Below are 13899 nucleotides of genomic sequence, written 5' to 3'. Positions count from 1 at the left end.
AGATTGTTTAAAATATGTTAACATATTTCACAATACTAATAAATAATTTACAATTGTAGCAGAATGATTAAACAAAGCAGTCAAAGTGTCGTTTCGGACTTCCGCCCAAGATTCAATTTCCTGTACGCGTATTGCTTGTTATGCTCTTCTAATAGGATCACCCAATCTCTTATGTAATTTTGAACTTATAGATTGAAAATTTCCCACATTTTAGACACCTGTTTCTAAATTTTATAAGTAGACATTCAGAAAAGAGGAAAGCAAGCAAGTGGAAGACCGCAGAGAAGATGGAGAGACGATCCAAAGGAAATGGAATCAAAAATTGACGCAGGAGTGGAAAATGTTTAGGGGACTGTGGAGATATGTTATCAGTGGCATAAACAGTAGGTGATGAGTTTTTTTAAAACTAGAATTAAAAAAAAAAAGAATAACAGAAAAAGGTCTTCCGACTCTAATCGTGGGAAAATCTGAATGGTTTTTGGAAATTTTATTTTATTTTTTTTATTTTTTTTTCTTTCAAACAGGTTTGTGTCCGCCACCGGATCCAAATGATGTTCCTTACAAGAGCAGTACGATTGAAATCCTTTTAGATCCAATTCCAGACTTATTCAACGTCTTAACAATTGAAGATGATGTTCAGAAGCGTTGGTCCTCCTTTCGTTACCAAGTACGAAAAGATGCCGTTTCTTATACAATGGACAGATTAGCAGACATGGAAACAGCCGTGGCTTTACGTAAGTGTCTTGAATACCAACAATAGAATTATCTGATTCATATCGAATGAATGAATGTAGGTAAATCAATTACTTTATTAAAAAACTCTAGATGAAAGTGACTGCTTAATCCATTGGCAGTTTTTAACAGGTAATAGTTTTGGGGGGTGTTTTATTGAGGTGATAAATGCTTGGGCATTATTTGTCATGTCGTAAAAGAAATTACGGAAAATGTTTTCGGTAAGTGTCTTCATTCCTTGCATCACCCGATGCTTGTCCATTAATAATTGAATATCCAGAAGATAAAAAATAAAGGTGCACTGTATACAACAAAAATAATGTAAGTAGAAGGAGGTGATGATTGCTCAGTGGTTAAAGACACAAACTGACACTGGGTGTGCCAGGTTCGAATCCAGTTCGTTCTATAGAAACACTTTCATGTTGGCAGCCTTCATGTGGTCACGTCTGTAAATATGTAATGTCTTTCTAGAAAGAATTCTAATTGGAAATATATCGGGGAGGAGAGAGGGGGGGGGCAATACCAACAATAATTATGATTCATATTAAATGAATGAATGCAGGTAAAGAATCTGAATGAAAGTTGTTTCTTAATCCATTGGCAGTTTTTTAGTTTGTTTTTGAAAGCCTCACGTAGATGCTTGTGCATTATATTAGGTTGATGCAAAAAAAATGTTTTTTTATCAGATATATAGACATCAAAAAACGACATTATTTTTGCACCAACCTGATAATTTGATATTAAAAAAAAAAGTTAATTTCAAGTAAAATTATGACTTAATTATGTGTCCTGTCGTAAAAACTCCAAAGACTTCCAAGTTTTTGCGACTCCTGATTTTGATTATTTGTCCCAACATTACTTGCTGCTGATTTCACATATACATGCGGAGTATATAAGAAAGATGGTGCATCTATTTGTGTAAAGTTTAATTAACTGTGAATTTGCTGCATTGGCTTTGCCGTTAATGCAAGAAATGAGCCCAACTTTCACATGTACTCATATAGAATTCTGGGAGAAAAAAAAAATTTTTAAGACGGGACTTGTTTGTAATGTAACCAGTTATTGGGAGTTTTTTTTTGGGGGGGGGTCATCTTAAACAATGCAGTGCCACTAGGACATAAAGGGGCACTATTTGGGACCATATCTACAGGGACACTATGTAGGGAGTTGAGTAGTGAAATGTCAGAGTCAGGGAAGCAGGAGACCAGTATTTCTTAATCTTTAAACTTCCGATATCTAAAGGGAGGAAACTCTGACTGAACACTAAACCTACATAATGTAAGGGGGATCTGTTAGAGGAAGAGATCATATGCTGACAAAGGCAAAATAAAAGAAATAAGTCCAATTAGATGGGACATAATTTGCGGGGATACTATGAAGGGAGTTGAGCAGCAAAATGTTTGTTAACATTACATTTAAACCTCTGCATGTCAGTACAGTCAGGGAAGTAGAAAGCGGAGGAAATTGCACAGTCTAGCAGTTCAAGGGAAGAAAGTATTAAAGTAGAAAGTTTTTTGGCTTTTCTAAATGCCTACAGTGAAGGAGTGTGATTTTTCTGCTTGTTCGGTTAGTCAGGGATTGCTACGAATTCATCAGAGCACATTCTGTTAAAATACTTGCGAAACAGGTGTAGGGATGTAACCTTGAAGCCATGGAATAGGGGTTTGACTTTGGTTGACAGTGCGGGATCTATTAACTTGGACTCTTTCTTTAGACCATGTTTAAGAATGGGAGACGAGTGTTAGATGCACCAGCCCAGATGTGACAACAATACTTCTTGCATGGGTAAATGGTGATTTTCTAGAGATATAGAATACTGTCAGTTGTAAGTAATTTTCTAGCAAAGTAGAGAGAGCCCACCTTTTTTGCAGCCACCTTGGCAATGTCCTCAACATTTAATTTGTTCTGATTCATGTTGCCTGTGAATGCTAAGATTAGGAGTTCAAACGAAGAGCTTTCAGGTAGCTGATTATTAATCATGGCAGTTAGTGGTTGAGAAGGTTACTTGTAATTGTTAGGAAGGACATTTGTCATGACATTTCTGAAGGGGAAAACCATCTACCATTATGGGACGAAGTAAAAATTATGGACAGAAGAACGGCGGAAAGTAAGACGACTCAAAGAAGTAGCACATATGCTGGGAGACAACTAATTACTAAGTAGATATAATATACAATTTAATGATATGGGGACTGTTAATTATAAGTAATAGATAATATATAGTAATAAGTAAAAAAAAAAATTTAAAAAAAGATAATATATAGAGGGTGGAACGATAAAATTATTGCCCTAGAAAAGACAACATAATTCCATTTCTGTTTGATGAAAACCAGTTTTATTTTTTTTTGTTGCAGACCATCTACTAGTTGGCCAGTTGTGTATAAATTGCAAGAGAAATAGGAGCCTTCTATCATGTCTGAAAGTGACACATTGTTCACTGAGTGAGATCGAAGATGCGCCACTATAGAAGTCATCCTCTCTACCGATGCAAGTTACGACAACAGGACCATTGCCAGCACCCTTAAAATGCATCGCTGGATTGCCATGAATAACAGGGATGTGCCCAGGGTGATGAAAACAAAGTTCCCGGCCACGGTTATGGTCTTTGGTGTGGTTTCAAGTGAGGGTCACATCATGCCACCTCTCATCTTTAAAGTCGGCTTGAAAGTCAACACCAAAGTGTACCTGGATGTGATGAAGAGTGTGGTGATCCCCTGGTGCAATTAGGTGACCTCTGTCAAACCCTGAGTGTGGCAGCAAGACTGTGCACCATTGCACAAGTCCAAAGAGACCCAGGCTTTGCTTCAGAAGAGTGTTACGACTTTGTACCCTTCTCCCACTGCCCCCCTCCTCCTGCTAGTATTTATATAAAGTTATGTGTATCTATATCAGATTGTATATGTTTATATATTTGCATATATCAGATTCACTTCTAAACTAATTAGCCAATCATTATGATTAAAATAAATTATTTAAAGACTATACACGTTTTGGAACAGATGAAAAAGTTTTCAAGTTTTCCTAATTACATTTACTGCCATTTTTATCATTATTATATAATTTTTGGTTCTCATCCAGTGTTCCTCCAAAGACAAAGAAAAATTTCTATGATGTACATACCTATTATAAAACAAAAAAAAAATATATTCCAAAAATCACGTAAATTGATCAAGTAGTTTTATTTTTAATGAAGAAAATCATATTTTATGCGTAACCAAAGGGGAACTGTGTCACCTGTTTTAAAAACAATCTAAGGAAACAAAAGAAAAATCCACTTTGAAAATTGGTAAAGTTTAAATTTAATCTTGATAATTTTTTTTTTTTTTTAATTTATAAAACCCATTTAGTTTAACTATTTTCATATCTTGCACGATTTTTACGGATATTTTTTTAGTTTTTTTTAATGCACGGGAAGTTCTAGACAAGAACCAAATTTTCTTTGTTCGTTTTTTTTTTTGTGCTCAGATCTTGTCAATTTCTGGTGACATATTCATTTTCTTCTTTTCTGCAGACAACAACAACAATATGGTGGAAATGTCTCAAAAAGTTGAAATGGTAAATTGCACCGTGGCATTTATGGCTGATTGCCTCTCCTTGAAGAAATGCAAGACTTCCTGCAAATCTATGGGTGCTGCTCGTTATCGCTGGTTCCATGATTTTGGGTGTTGCCAGTGTGTCGGAGACACATGCCCTGGCTATGGTCTCAGTGAACCTCACTGTCTCAACTGTCCGAGGCTGGATAAGGCAGAGGACGAAAAAGATGAGGAGTCGGAGGGTGAGGAGTTTGTAGACGATGTATACGAGTATATGGAAAATGTGGCAGCTGATGACATGAACTCCAAACGAACAGAAGAGGGTGATAACCTCCTCCCTGAAATGGAGGACTTTGAAGGCAAGGTGGAAAAAGATGTGGAAAATAGTAAAGATACAGAAACAGTTACAATGGAAGAGGCAGAAAATCCTGAAGGTGACAATGATAAATATGATGAGAATTTGATGCATACGTTAGAAAAAAGTGATCAACATGAAAATCCGACCGAGGTGTGAACTGCGTTTTTTTTTTTGGAGGGGGGGGTCTTTTTTTTTTTCTTTTCTTCTTTTTTATAGAGAGAGAAAGGGTTAACATTAAGTCTGCATTTTAATTTGACCAAGATTTTGTGATTTTGGTAACAGTATTACGTATTGGTAGCAGATCTGGGAGATTTCTCTCTCGCTCACCCTCTTACTCTCATAAGGTCTCTTTTCTTTTTTTCTTTGTGTCTCCCTCTTATTTCTATCCTCTTCCTTCTCCCCAAATTAATCAACTTAGGTAAAATATGCAGATTCTATATTAAAAAACTATTCAAATAACTCTCTCTCTCTCTCTCTCTCTCTCTCTCTCTCTCTCTCTCTCTCTCTCTCTCTCTCTCTGTGTCAATCATTTTTTACTTGGTTGCAAGTCATGAAAAAGCAGTCATTAATTCTTTCATTTCTTGCAAATTTTCCTCTTGAGTAAAATTAAATGCAATTTTAATTTATTAACCCTACCCCTACCCTATTCCTCCTTCAAAGTATTGCGCCTTGATTTAAGTATTAGGAAATACTGTTTTGTCCCAGTTTAATAATTAAACTTTTTTTTTCTCCTAATTTGTATGGCTACTATTGGTCATATTTTTTTTTTTTTTTTTTAATTTTATTTTCCTTCAATGTTCCGTGTGTATTTCTCTATAATTTTGTATATTATTATTATTATTATTATTATTATTATTTACTCCTTATTGGAATTCTTATGGCGACAGAAGCAGTATATTTTTTTTCTGATTTTTATATTAATATATTAAAAAGGTAAACTGATGGAAGACGTCTCTAATTGCCAATTATAAAATCTACAATTTAATTTTGTGAAATTGATTCAAAGGAATAGTCTTAGTAAAAGTATAGAATACTAGAACTCCTGAACAGGAAAAACAAACATAATTTCTATAAAATTTAATAGAATGAAATTCGCCATCAAACCTACCTAGATTCTTTCTTAAATGGTAAAATTACAAGGGAGTTAACCTTGGAGAAATCGTAAACCAAAGAAATAAATGTTAGGAACAATTTTTTTTTTTTTTTTTTTTTTAATTTAATTAAAAATATACAAATCATTTCCAAAACACAAAAAGAAATGTTGGTTTCCATTACTTGGGTAGATTTTCAAATTCTCAAGTGGGAATATTTTTGTAATTTTGCCATTTAAAAAAAAAATTTTCACATGTTAGACTCAGTTGGGTTGAATGGAGAATTTCGAATCTAATGCACATTTTGTTTTTTGACAAGTTCTTAGGTGTTCACTATTCTCTACTTTTCCTACATAGTTTCTTTTTTAAGTTTGTCAAATTTCACCTATATTAAATTCTTGTGGCAGCATTTTTGGATTATTTCATTTTGATTGATTTAACTTATATACTAGCAGAGTTAACTGGCACTGCTCGGGGCAAAATTGTAACATAATTCTATTTAAACTTCTATCCACTTCTTTTTTACTCTTTTTCCCTTGCCCCGGTTTCCTCCTCCTTCTTTTAACCCCTTCTTTTTCCTGTACCCATCCCATTTGTCTCTCTAGGAATACACACACAAGCATGCACAAAGACAACTTGTTTTTATTGATTCCTCAAAGAATGAGTAGACATAAGGGAATAAACTCCTTGATTTTTAAACAAAAATAAATCAGACTAACTTCCTTTAGTTAGTACATAATCTGTCTGGAAAACTGACCCCCTGACAAAATCTTTGCTAGTTTAGTGTCAAGGAATGAATATATTTTCTACATTTTTAGTTATCATTCATCCAAGGCAGTGCCTATCAATACCGACATTGTGGGTATTTGTTTTGTCATTTTTTTTTTCTTTTTACTTTTAGTTTAACATGAACACAGACAACTGCTCTTTATATTAAAGATTGGAGCTCAGTTGAGTATCTAACATGAAAACAATTGTAGAGTAGAAAAAAAACTAGCAATATCTCTTGGAGAAAGAGGCTCTAAGGAAAGGAGGGTTTAAACCGGAAAGAAATAAACAACTAAAAATGTTATGAATATGAGATTCTTTTTCTTAGTTTAATTTGTCTCTCCTACATCAAATGCAAAGTGCACATTGACCAAAGCAGCACAAAGTGATTTTTCTCCATGAAACTCGGGTTTTGATGAGAAATTCCATGTATTTTTCGTCTTTCATCTTCCTCGTTTACCTTCAATTGAAATGTGTGTAGATTTGTTGGCGCTTATACAGTATGAGAACCGTGATATTGTTGGAATTTTCTGTGTGGTTTACGTAAAATTTACAAAAGTTGTCAAACAATTTTTTTATTTTTTCTTTTCATAAACGCTGGTCAGTTGCTTGTTATTGCGAAGATAATTAAAAAAAAAAAAAAAAAAAAAATTTAACTTAAAATTGTCTTTTTGTTATGAAGAAAATACAATTAATAATTATTAGAAAAAAGTTTGTTTTTTGTTTTTTTAAACGTAAAATAAAAATTTGGTACTTGTACAGTTTAATCAAGACATTCAAAAATGAAAATATTGAAAAAAAGGTTATATTGTACGTATCCGTTTTGGACTGAAGATCTCTGAAAAAAAAATTTCATTTAATTTGATCGAATTTTTTTTTTTTTTACAGCGGAAAAACATGTTCTTATTAGAGCGCGTTCAAGTCGGCCATTATGGAATTTGTTGACACGCCACAGGGAGATAACTCCATGTAAAGCGCTAATACTCACCCCCCCCCCCCATCATCTTTATTACTTGCTTTTCTTCCTAAAAATTAAACCTTTTGCTCGGTATCATAACAAATTGTTTTTTCGCTGTAAAACAAAAAATATACTTGATGAAATTAAGTGAATTTTTTTTTTCGGAGAACTTTGTTCCATAACGGATACGTGCAATATAACCTTTTTTTCGATATTTTCATTTTTAAATGTCTTTATTAAACTGTACAAGTACCTAAAATTTAAATCCAGGAAAAAATGCCTCATTGTGTGGCAATTGTCATGAAAAATTTTGAATAACAAACAACTGATAAAAAAAAATTTTTTATGATTTCTTTTTTTTTGTTGTTCGAATCAAGATAAATATTTTTTTGTTTTATATAATAAACCAAATGTTTTCTTAAATGAAATTGACTGCTGCAATTTCATGGACTCCGCGTTTCGACACCTTTCAGCATTTTTACGTAAACTGCCCAGAAAATTTATTACATTATGATTGTTATAAACTCGACTCTGAGTGATAACTATATTATTAACCATGAAGCAAATCTGATGCTTTTTGGGGTTTTTTTGGGGGGGGTTTTTGTTTTTTTTTTTTTGTTCTTGTCCAGAATTCCCACTATATTGAAAAAACAAAAACAATGAAAAATCTGTATGATGTACGTATTTGTGACAAAACAAAAATATACTCCAAAAATCATGTAAATTGATTAACTAATTTCATTTTTAACAAAAAATATCAAATTTTATGACTGAGAGAAGGGATTGTCTCGCATCACCATCTTGAAAATAATCTCAAGAAACAAGGGAGATAACTCAACAATAATTCAAACACATGAAATTTTTACTGTAATGTCTACAAATTCTCATTAACTGCTTAGAAATAATTTTCTTTTTTTTTTTTTTTAAATCAAAACTACATGATCAATTTATGTGATAATTTTTTTTTTTTTTTTTTTTGGAATATCATTTTCGTTTCGCGATGAGCATACAGATTTTTCTTTACATTCTGTTGAACTCTGAAATCTACATGGAATTTCAAATGGAACCCTTTATTTAGTCCTTGCTCTTGTTTTGTCAGCCATGGCTGGGTAGAAGTCCTAAGTAATTTGCAATTGTATTTTGAGTGTCGCCCACACTGAGGATTGAATTTTCAACCTCAAGAAAAGTGTAAGTTATAAGTAAATATTACCAAGTATTTTATCTACTTTAAAATTCAGTTGTAAAAATTGCCCTCTTCTGGAAGTTGAAGGGTCAAGCATCAGTATAAAGTACTCCTCTGGATATTGATCCAGACATAACTCCACGTTCGCTCAGCTTTCCCTGGAACATGAGGTGAACAGCTCAGGTTCTGCTGCTGTCTGACGTAACATAAAGTTGAGCCAATTACAATGGATTCGAGGATTCTGTTCAGAATTGTGTAGATTCCCTAGTCAGACGAAATACACCTGAAGAAGGTCGGAGGTTATGTCAACAAAAACGTAAAAATAACACTAAAGATGAGAACAGTAGGCAAAAAGAATCTAAATCATATGAAACCTTTTTTAGTTTTCAAAAATAAAATTTAGTTACAACTTTCTTTAAATAAATAAAACTGAACAAGAAAAAATCCCACCCACCTTTTCTTGCTTCATTGTGAATTGCTATAAGAAAATATTGCCTGTATAAAGGTTAGTTTAATTTTCTCCCCGGTTCATAGTCCTTAGGCTATCATTTCATTTTTGCGTTGGTTTGTCAAGGAGGCTAAGTCTCTTCACTCAGAAAATGAAACCACTGGGAGTACAAATCACAAACGATTGAGCTATAAGAAATCTGCAGAACTGTGCAACATTTGTTTTGGAGAAAAAGATGTTGTGTACAATTCAGGAAGGAGAGGGGCTTCATACAGCCACAATCTTGCAATTTTTAACGCAGAATTATTTTTGATAAGGTAGACTTGTGTACTCCAAAATAAGCTGATTTTTTTTTTTTTTTTTTTTTTTTTTTTTTTCTTTGAGACTAAGAGACTAATTGCCCTATGGAGAGCTGAGAGTCTATCCTTTTATTTTCCCTGTTGTGCCAGGAGGGAGGTGCGGTATTTATACCTTTTTCCCCAAGGGTAAAAACATACATAAATTCAAAACTCCTCAAGAGCTTTCTTTGTCAATTTCATAGTCCGTGCCAATAACTATTACACCTCAGGGATGAGGGATGGGTCTTCAGATATTGGTAGTTTGTGGTTTAACATGATATTTGGGTGCTTGTTTTCATTGATAATCTTTTAAGCCAACGCATTTCAGGTGAAAACATTATGCCCTTACGTATCATGACAAAATTAGCATAAATTCTAAAAATTATGAAAAACGATCCTGTAGAAAAATAATTACTAGTAAAAATAGAATTTATCAGGTTTTATTGTATGTTGCAATGTGGAAGACCAATTCAGTATGACAAACAAAGGAGATAACTCTCGATTTGACTTGACAAATTAAGAGTCCAAATTTGGGGATTCGTACTAATTTTACCATATTTAAGTATGTAATGTTTTTGCCTGAAATGCGTTGGTTTAAAACATCAATGTAAACGAGCACTAATTTTTGTCGTAGGGTGTGAACTAAGTACTGTACAGAAAGTTTTTTTTTGTTTTTTTTTATCATCTTAAATGTTGGGGGTGGGGGTTATAAAAGAAGTTTGAAAATCACAAACTTGTGATGGCAGAAGGTATTCTTACCTTTGGGAAATAAGAACTGTTGATACTCAACTGGGAATTTTCTTTCCCCTACCCCCACCCACTTTTCTTTTTTTTTTTTTTTTTTTTTTTTTTTTTTTTTCTTAATCCATGTCGTGCAAAAGTGTTTCTTCAGAAATTTTTAACATTCTGACCTTACCCTGACATGAGGTCTTCAGTTCGTATGTTATGACTCCATGCTTACTACAGTCTTCTTGGACTTGTTTTTTTTTTTTTTTTTTTTTTTTTTAACAAACTTCTTTATAATCATGTAAGAAAAAGGCCTCATAACTGCTTTTTGTTAATATTAAAGTGAATTTATTTTCTCTTTACAAAAAATCTGAAGAGTTCATTATTAAAAAAAAAAAAAAAAAAAAAAAGAAATGAATTGATTTATTCTCCTAAAATACTTAAAGCTATCTTTGCTTTATTTGTAAAAATCAGTTTTGTATATTTTTTTTGACGAAATTATCTCCCTTTTTCTTTATCTAACTCATTTCTTTTGAGTTCTCTCCCCTTGCAATAGAGTCGGTTTGCTTACAATATTGCACAGAGGCTGGGGTGGGGGGTGAACTCCTCAGACTTTTACAATCACAATTAAATCTTCATCTGACTCTATAAAAGCAACGTTATGAAGATTCACCTTTTTTTTTTTTTTTTTTTTTTTTTTTTAACTACGTCTATAATTAATAAAGTTTTCTTTTTTTTGTTTTGTTTTTACTGACATTTGGTCTGTGCCAAAAACTTCTCGGTCAAGATCATAAGAATGAAAAAGAAAAAAACATTTTATAAATATTAAAACATTAAGTAAAAGAAAGAAACTTCAAGAAAAAAAAAAAAATTCTAATTTGTATATTAAAAGTCTGCTTCCTCCAAACTGTAAATAATGCAACATGAAATGTGTGAGTGAGAATCTTAAAAATAAAATTTAAAAAAAAATGAAAAAAAAAAAAAGAAAAAATGTATATATTTTTTTTCATCATCATTATATTTAGTTTAACATCCATTTTACATGCTGGCATGTGTTGAACGACTTGCTACCTCAACTGATCTACTAACCTCAAGAACTCGTCCATTCTTTCAAAGTTTTCTGTTCTGCATGCATCACCCTATAGTCCTCTTTGATGCTCATCACATCTAAAGCTATCTTTAACTTGTATAACACATTCATCAGTATTTCTCTCCATGCAACGCATGTCCTCACCTCTAACTGGTCAGGTTTCACTTTTTGCATCATCACACTGCATGCATCTTCACAAATAAAGAACTTTCAGTTCGCGATGGCCGTGTCAGAAAATGATTGTTTTTTTTTTTTTTGTTTGTTTTTTTGATTTTTGTTTTGTTTTTTTTTCTTTGGTTGAAATTTGAAAGCTAGAAAGGCTATTAATTTAATGCAAAAAGATAAAAGAAGCAACAACCAAAAAATAAAAGAAATCTGCTCTAGGTGCCATGTACAGGAGAAGAGAAGTAAGAGGCTACAGTGACATAACACGTGTCAAGAAAACTAAAAGAAACAACAAGAAACAAATTAAAAAAAGTGTGCTTCCATTACTCTTCTTGTTATTCAGCATTAAGCATAATGATTTTGTTGACATTCGTTTCCCAATATCTTTCTATTAAGAATTCTTTTGTCCGGGCATATCGAGTACTCGCGGTAGGGACCATGTGAAGGTTTCCAACATCTCTAAGTGAAAACATTCCTGTGGAATGAACTGGGCACACCCAGGTTGTCAGCCTGCGTTGTTAATCACAGAGCCATTGTTGCCTCCCTGCTTTTGTTACCATGTAGAGAATAGGAGGGAATAAATTCACGCAAAAGAGGCTAAAATGGTCCAACACATGTCCAATTTCACCTTGAATTGTTGCATCTTTGAAATATTTACAACATCTGGAAGTCAATTTTAAAGTCTAGAGATTCTGATTGGCAAAGCAGCTCTTCTCTTGTCCAATCTTGATCATCGGTGATGCAGTTTTTACTAATGTCCATGCAGTTTTCTTTCTTGTACAGGAGTGAATAATGGTTCCCGGTGGAGATCATAATATTCATTGAAGAGATCGTAGGCAAAAAATGAGATCATCATGTCAAGGGAGAAAAGGTCAAGTGTCTAGAATGTGCTTTCATAGAACAGATCCTGCAGTCTCTGCACCAGTGAAGTAGACAGTCATTGAACTATCTCCAGTTGCTGGATATCGCATATTAAATATGGAGCTGAAGCTTGGACACTATACTCTAAAAATGGTCTAATGAGGAAGACCCAAAATATTTTGGTAATGCAGATGCAGAAGTACTGTCAAATAAGAAATGGAGAGCTTGTTGATTTGTTTGCAACTTGCCGACATTAAACTGTGTTAAACCAGCAGTTCTCAACTTTTTCTTTTTTTTTTTTAACCTTTGCATAATCTTTAAAACAAATTGCGTGTCCCAAGAAAGCCTTGCACAAAAACAAAATTATATACAATATCTTTCTCAATTAATTTTCATTGTAGTTCACATGGTAAATATCAGATTTTATTTACCTCCTCTGCAGGCGGTTAGACATGAGGTTACATATGCGTTTTGATGAAAGTATTTCTGTGGAGCAAATTAGATTCAAACTTGGCACACCCAGTTTTTCAGTCCATGTTGTTAACCATTTAGCCACTGTTACCGTCAGCAGCCAGTATCATAGATACATTTTTTAATAACTGCTTTAAAGAAGAATTAAGACTTCCTTGTCGAATCTCAGTAACGAGAGATAAAAAATCACATTGTTTAAAATACTTTTTAGGGGGTCCTTATTTACTTGCCTCAACACTCAGACAATCAGACACAAGATTGGTTTTTAATGCGAGAAAATCTGGTAAGTCAGCTAATATACTTCCCAACTTCTAGTCGGTCTGCTACCGGAAGCAGTGACAAGGCAAATCAATTTCTTTGCTTTTTTTTTCTCTCTCACACCTATATCTCCCCTGTGTATGTACTTTTTATGTTTTTCCAATCGTTCTTTTTTTTAATTAGTAATCATTGAAAAGCTTTTTTTTCGGTCTTATTATCTGTATAATTTTGTTAATTTTTTTATTGTTTATTTTTCAATAATGTCCTTTTCTTATATTTTATTTCAAGAAATCGCTTCACAATAGAAATACTGAAGAATAATAAAAGTGAAAGAACTGATTTGCCTTGTCACCACTTCCGGTAGCAGACACATTGCAAGTTAGGAAGTACGTTAGCTGACTAGAACTGAAAATCCAGTTCTCAAAAAAGGGGGGGGGCGGGAGGGGGGACTCTGGGTTAGGATAAGTTTTAAATTACCCCAGTCTAGAAGGATCTCTCCTTCACCAACCGACCGATGGAACAGATTAAGTACAGTATCGGAGATACCACACTTTTGAAATATTTATTGGCGGCAATATAAAAAAATTTACATTTTTAAACAAATTAGGCACAGGGCCATTTGAAAGTGAGGGGGAAAATGGGTGTCGGTGGTCATCATAAGTAAAACTTGTCTGTCTTATTCTTAGCTAGAATCCTCAATCACCATAATACGATATTTACTCCAAGAGCCATCCTGCTTAAATTTCCTAAATCGTTGAAAAAAAAATTTTCTTGGAAATAGTCATTTATATACAAACATTTCATTGGCATGGAGGGATGAGGTGGGGGATGAAGACTAAAAAAAGGTTTGTTACTAAGACCCTCCCAACCCTTTCTGAATAGTATACCGCCCACTTAACCAAATTCATATATGTTGGCA

At 33.3% G+C, this 13899-nt stretch overlaps 1 protein-coding gene across 1 annotated transcript in view; it reads left to right on the top strand.

The window, feature by feature from the left end:
• LOC145293923 (twisted gastrulation protein homolog 1-B-like) overlaps positions 1-11130 on the top strand; it is a 115250-nt gene extending 104120 nt beyond the window's left edge. Inside the window, exons 3-4 of the mRNA XM_080140746.1 lie at positions 525-734; positions 4244-11130. Coding sequence (XP_079996872.1) covers positions 525-734; positions 4244-4779 — 746 coding nt within the window. The 3' untranslated portion in view covers positions 4780-11130. The remainder of the gene's footprint in view (positions 1-524; positions 735-4243) is intronic.
• The last annotated feature ends 2769 nt before the right edge of the window (positions 11131-13899 follow it).

The sequence above is a fragment of the Euprymna scolopes genome, chromosome 15, assembly GCF_053919585.1.
Source record: "Euprymna scolopes isolate OS-2025 chromosome 15, ASM5391958v1, whole genome shotgun sequence".
Lineage (NCBI taxonomy): Eukaryota > Metazoa > Mollusca > Cephalopoda > Sepiida > Sepiolidae > Euprymna > Euprymna scolopes.
The sequence above is the reverse complement of the archived record's forward strand: the minus strand, read 5'-3'. Positions and strand labels throughout refer to the sequence as shown.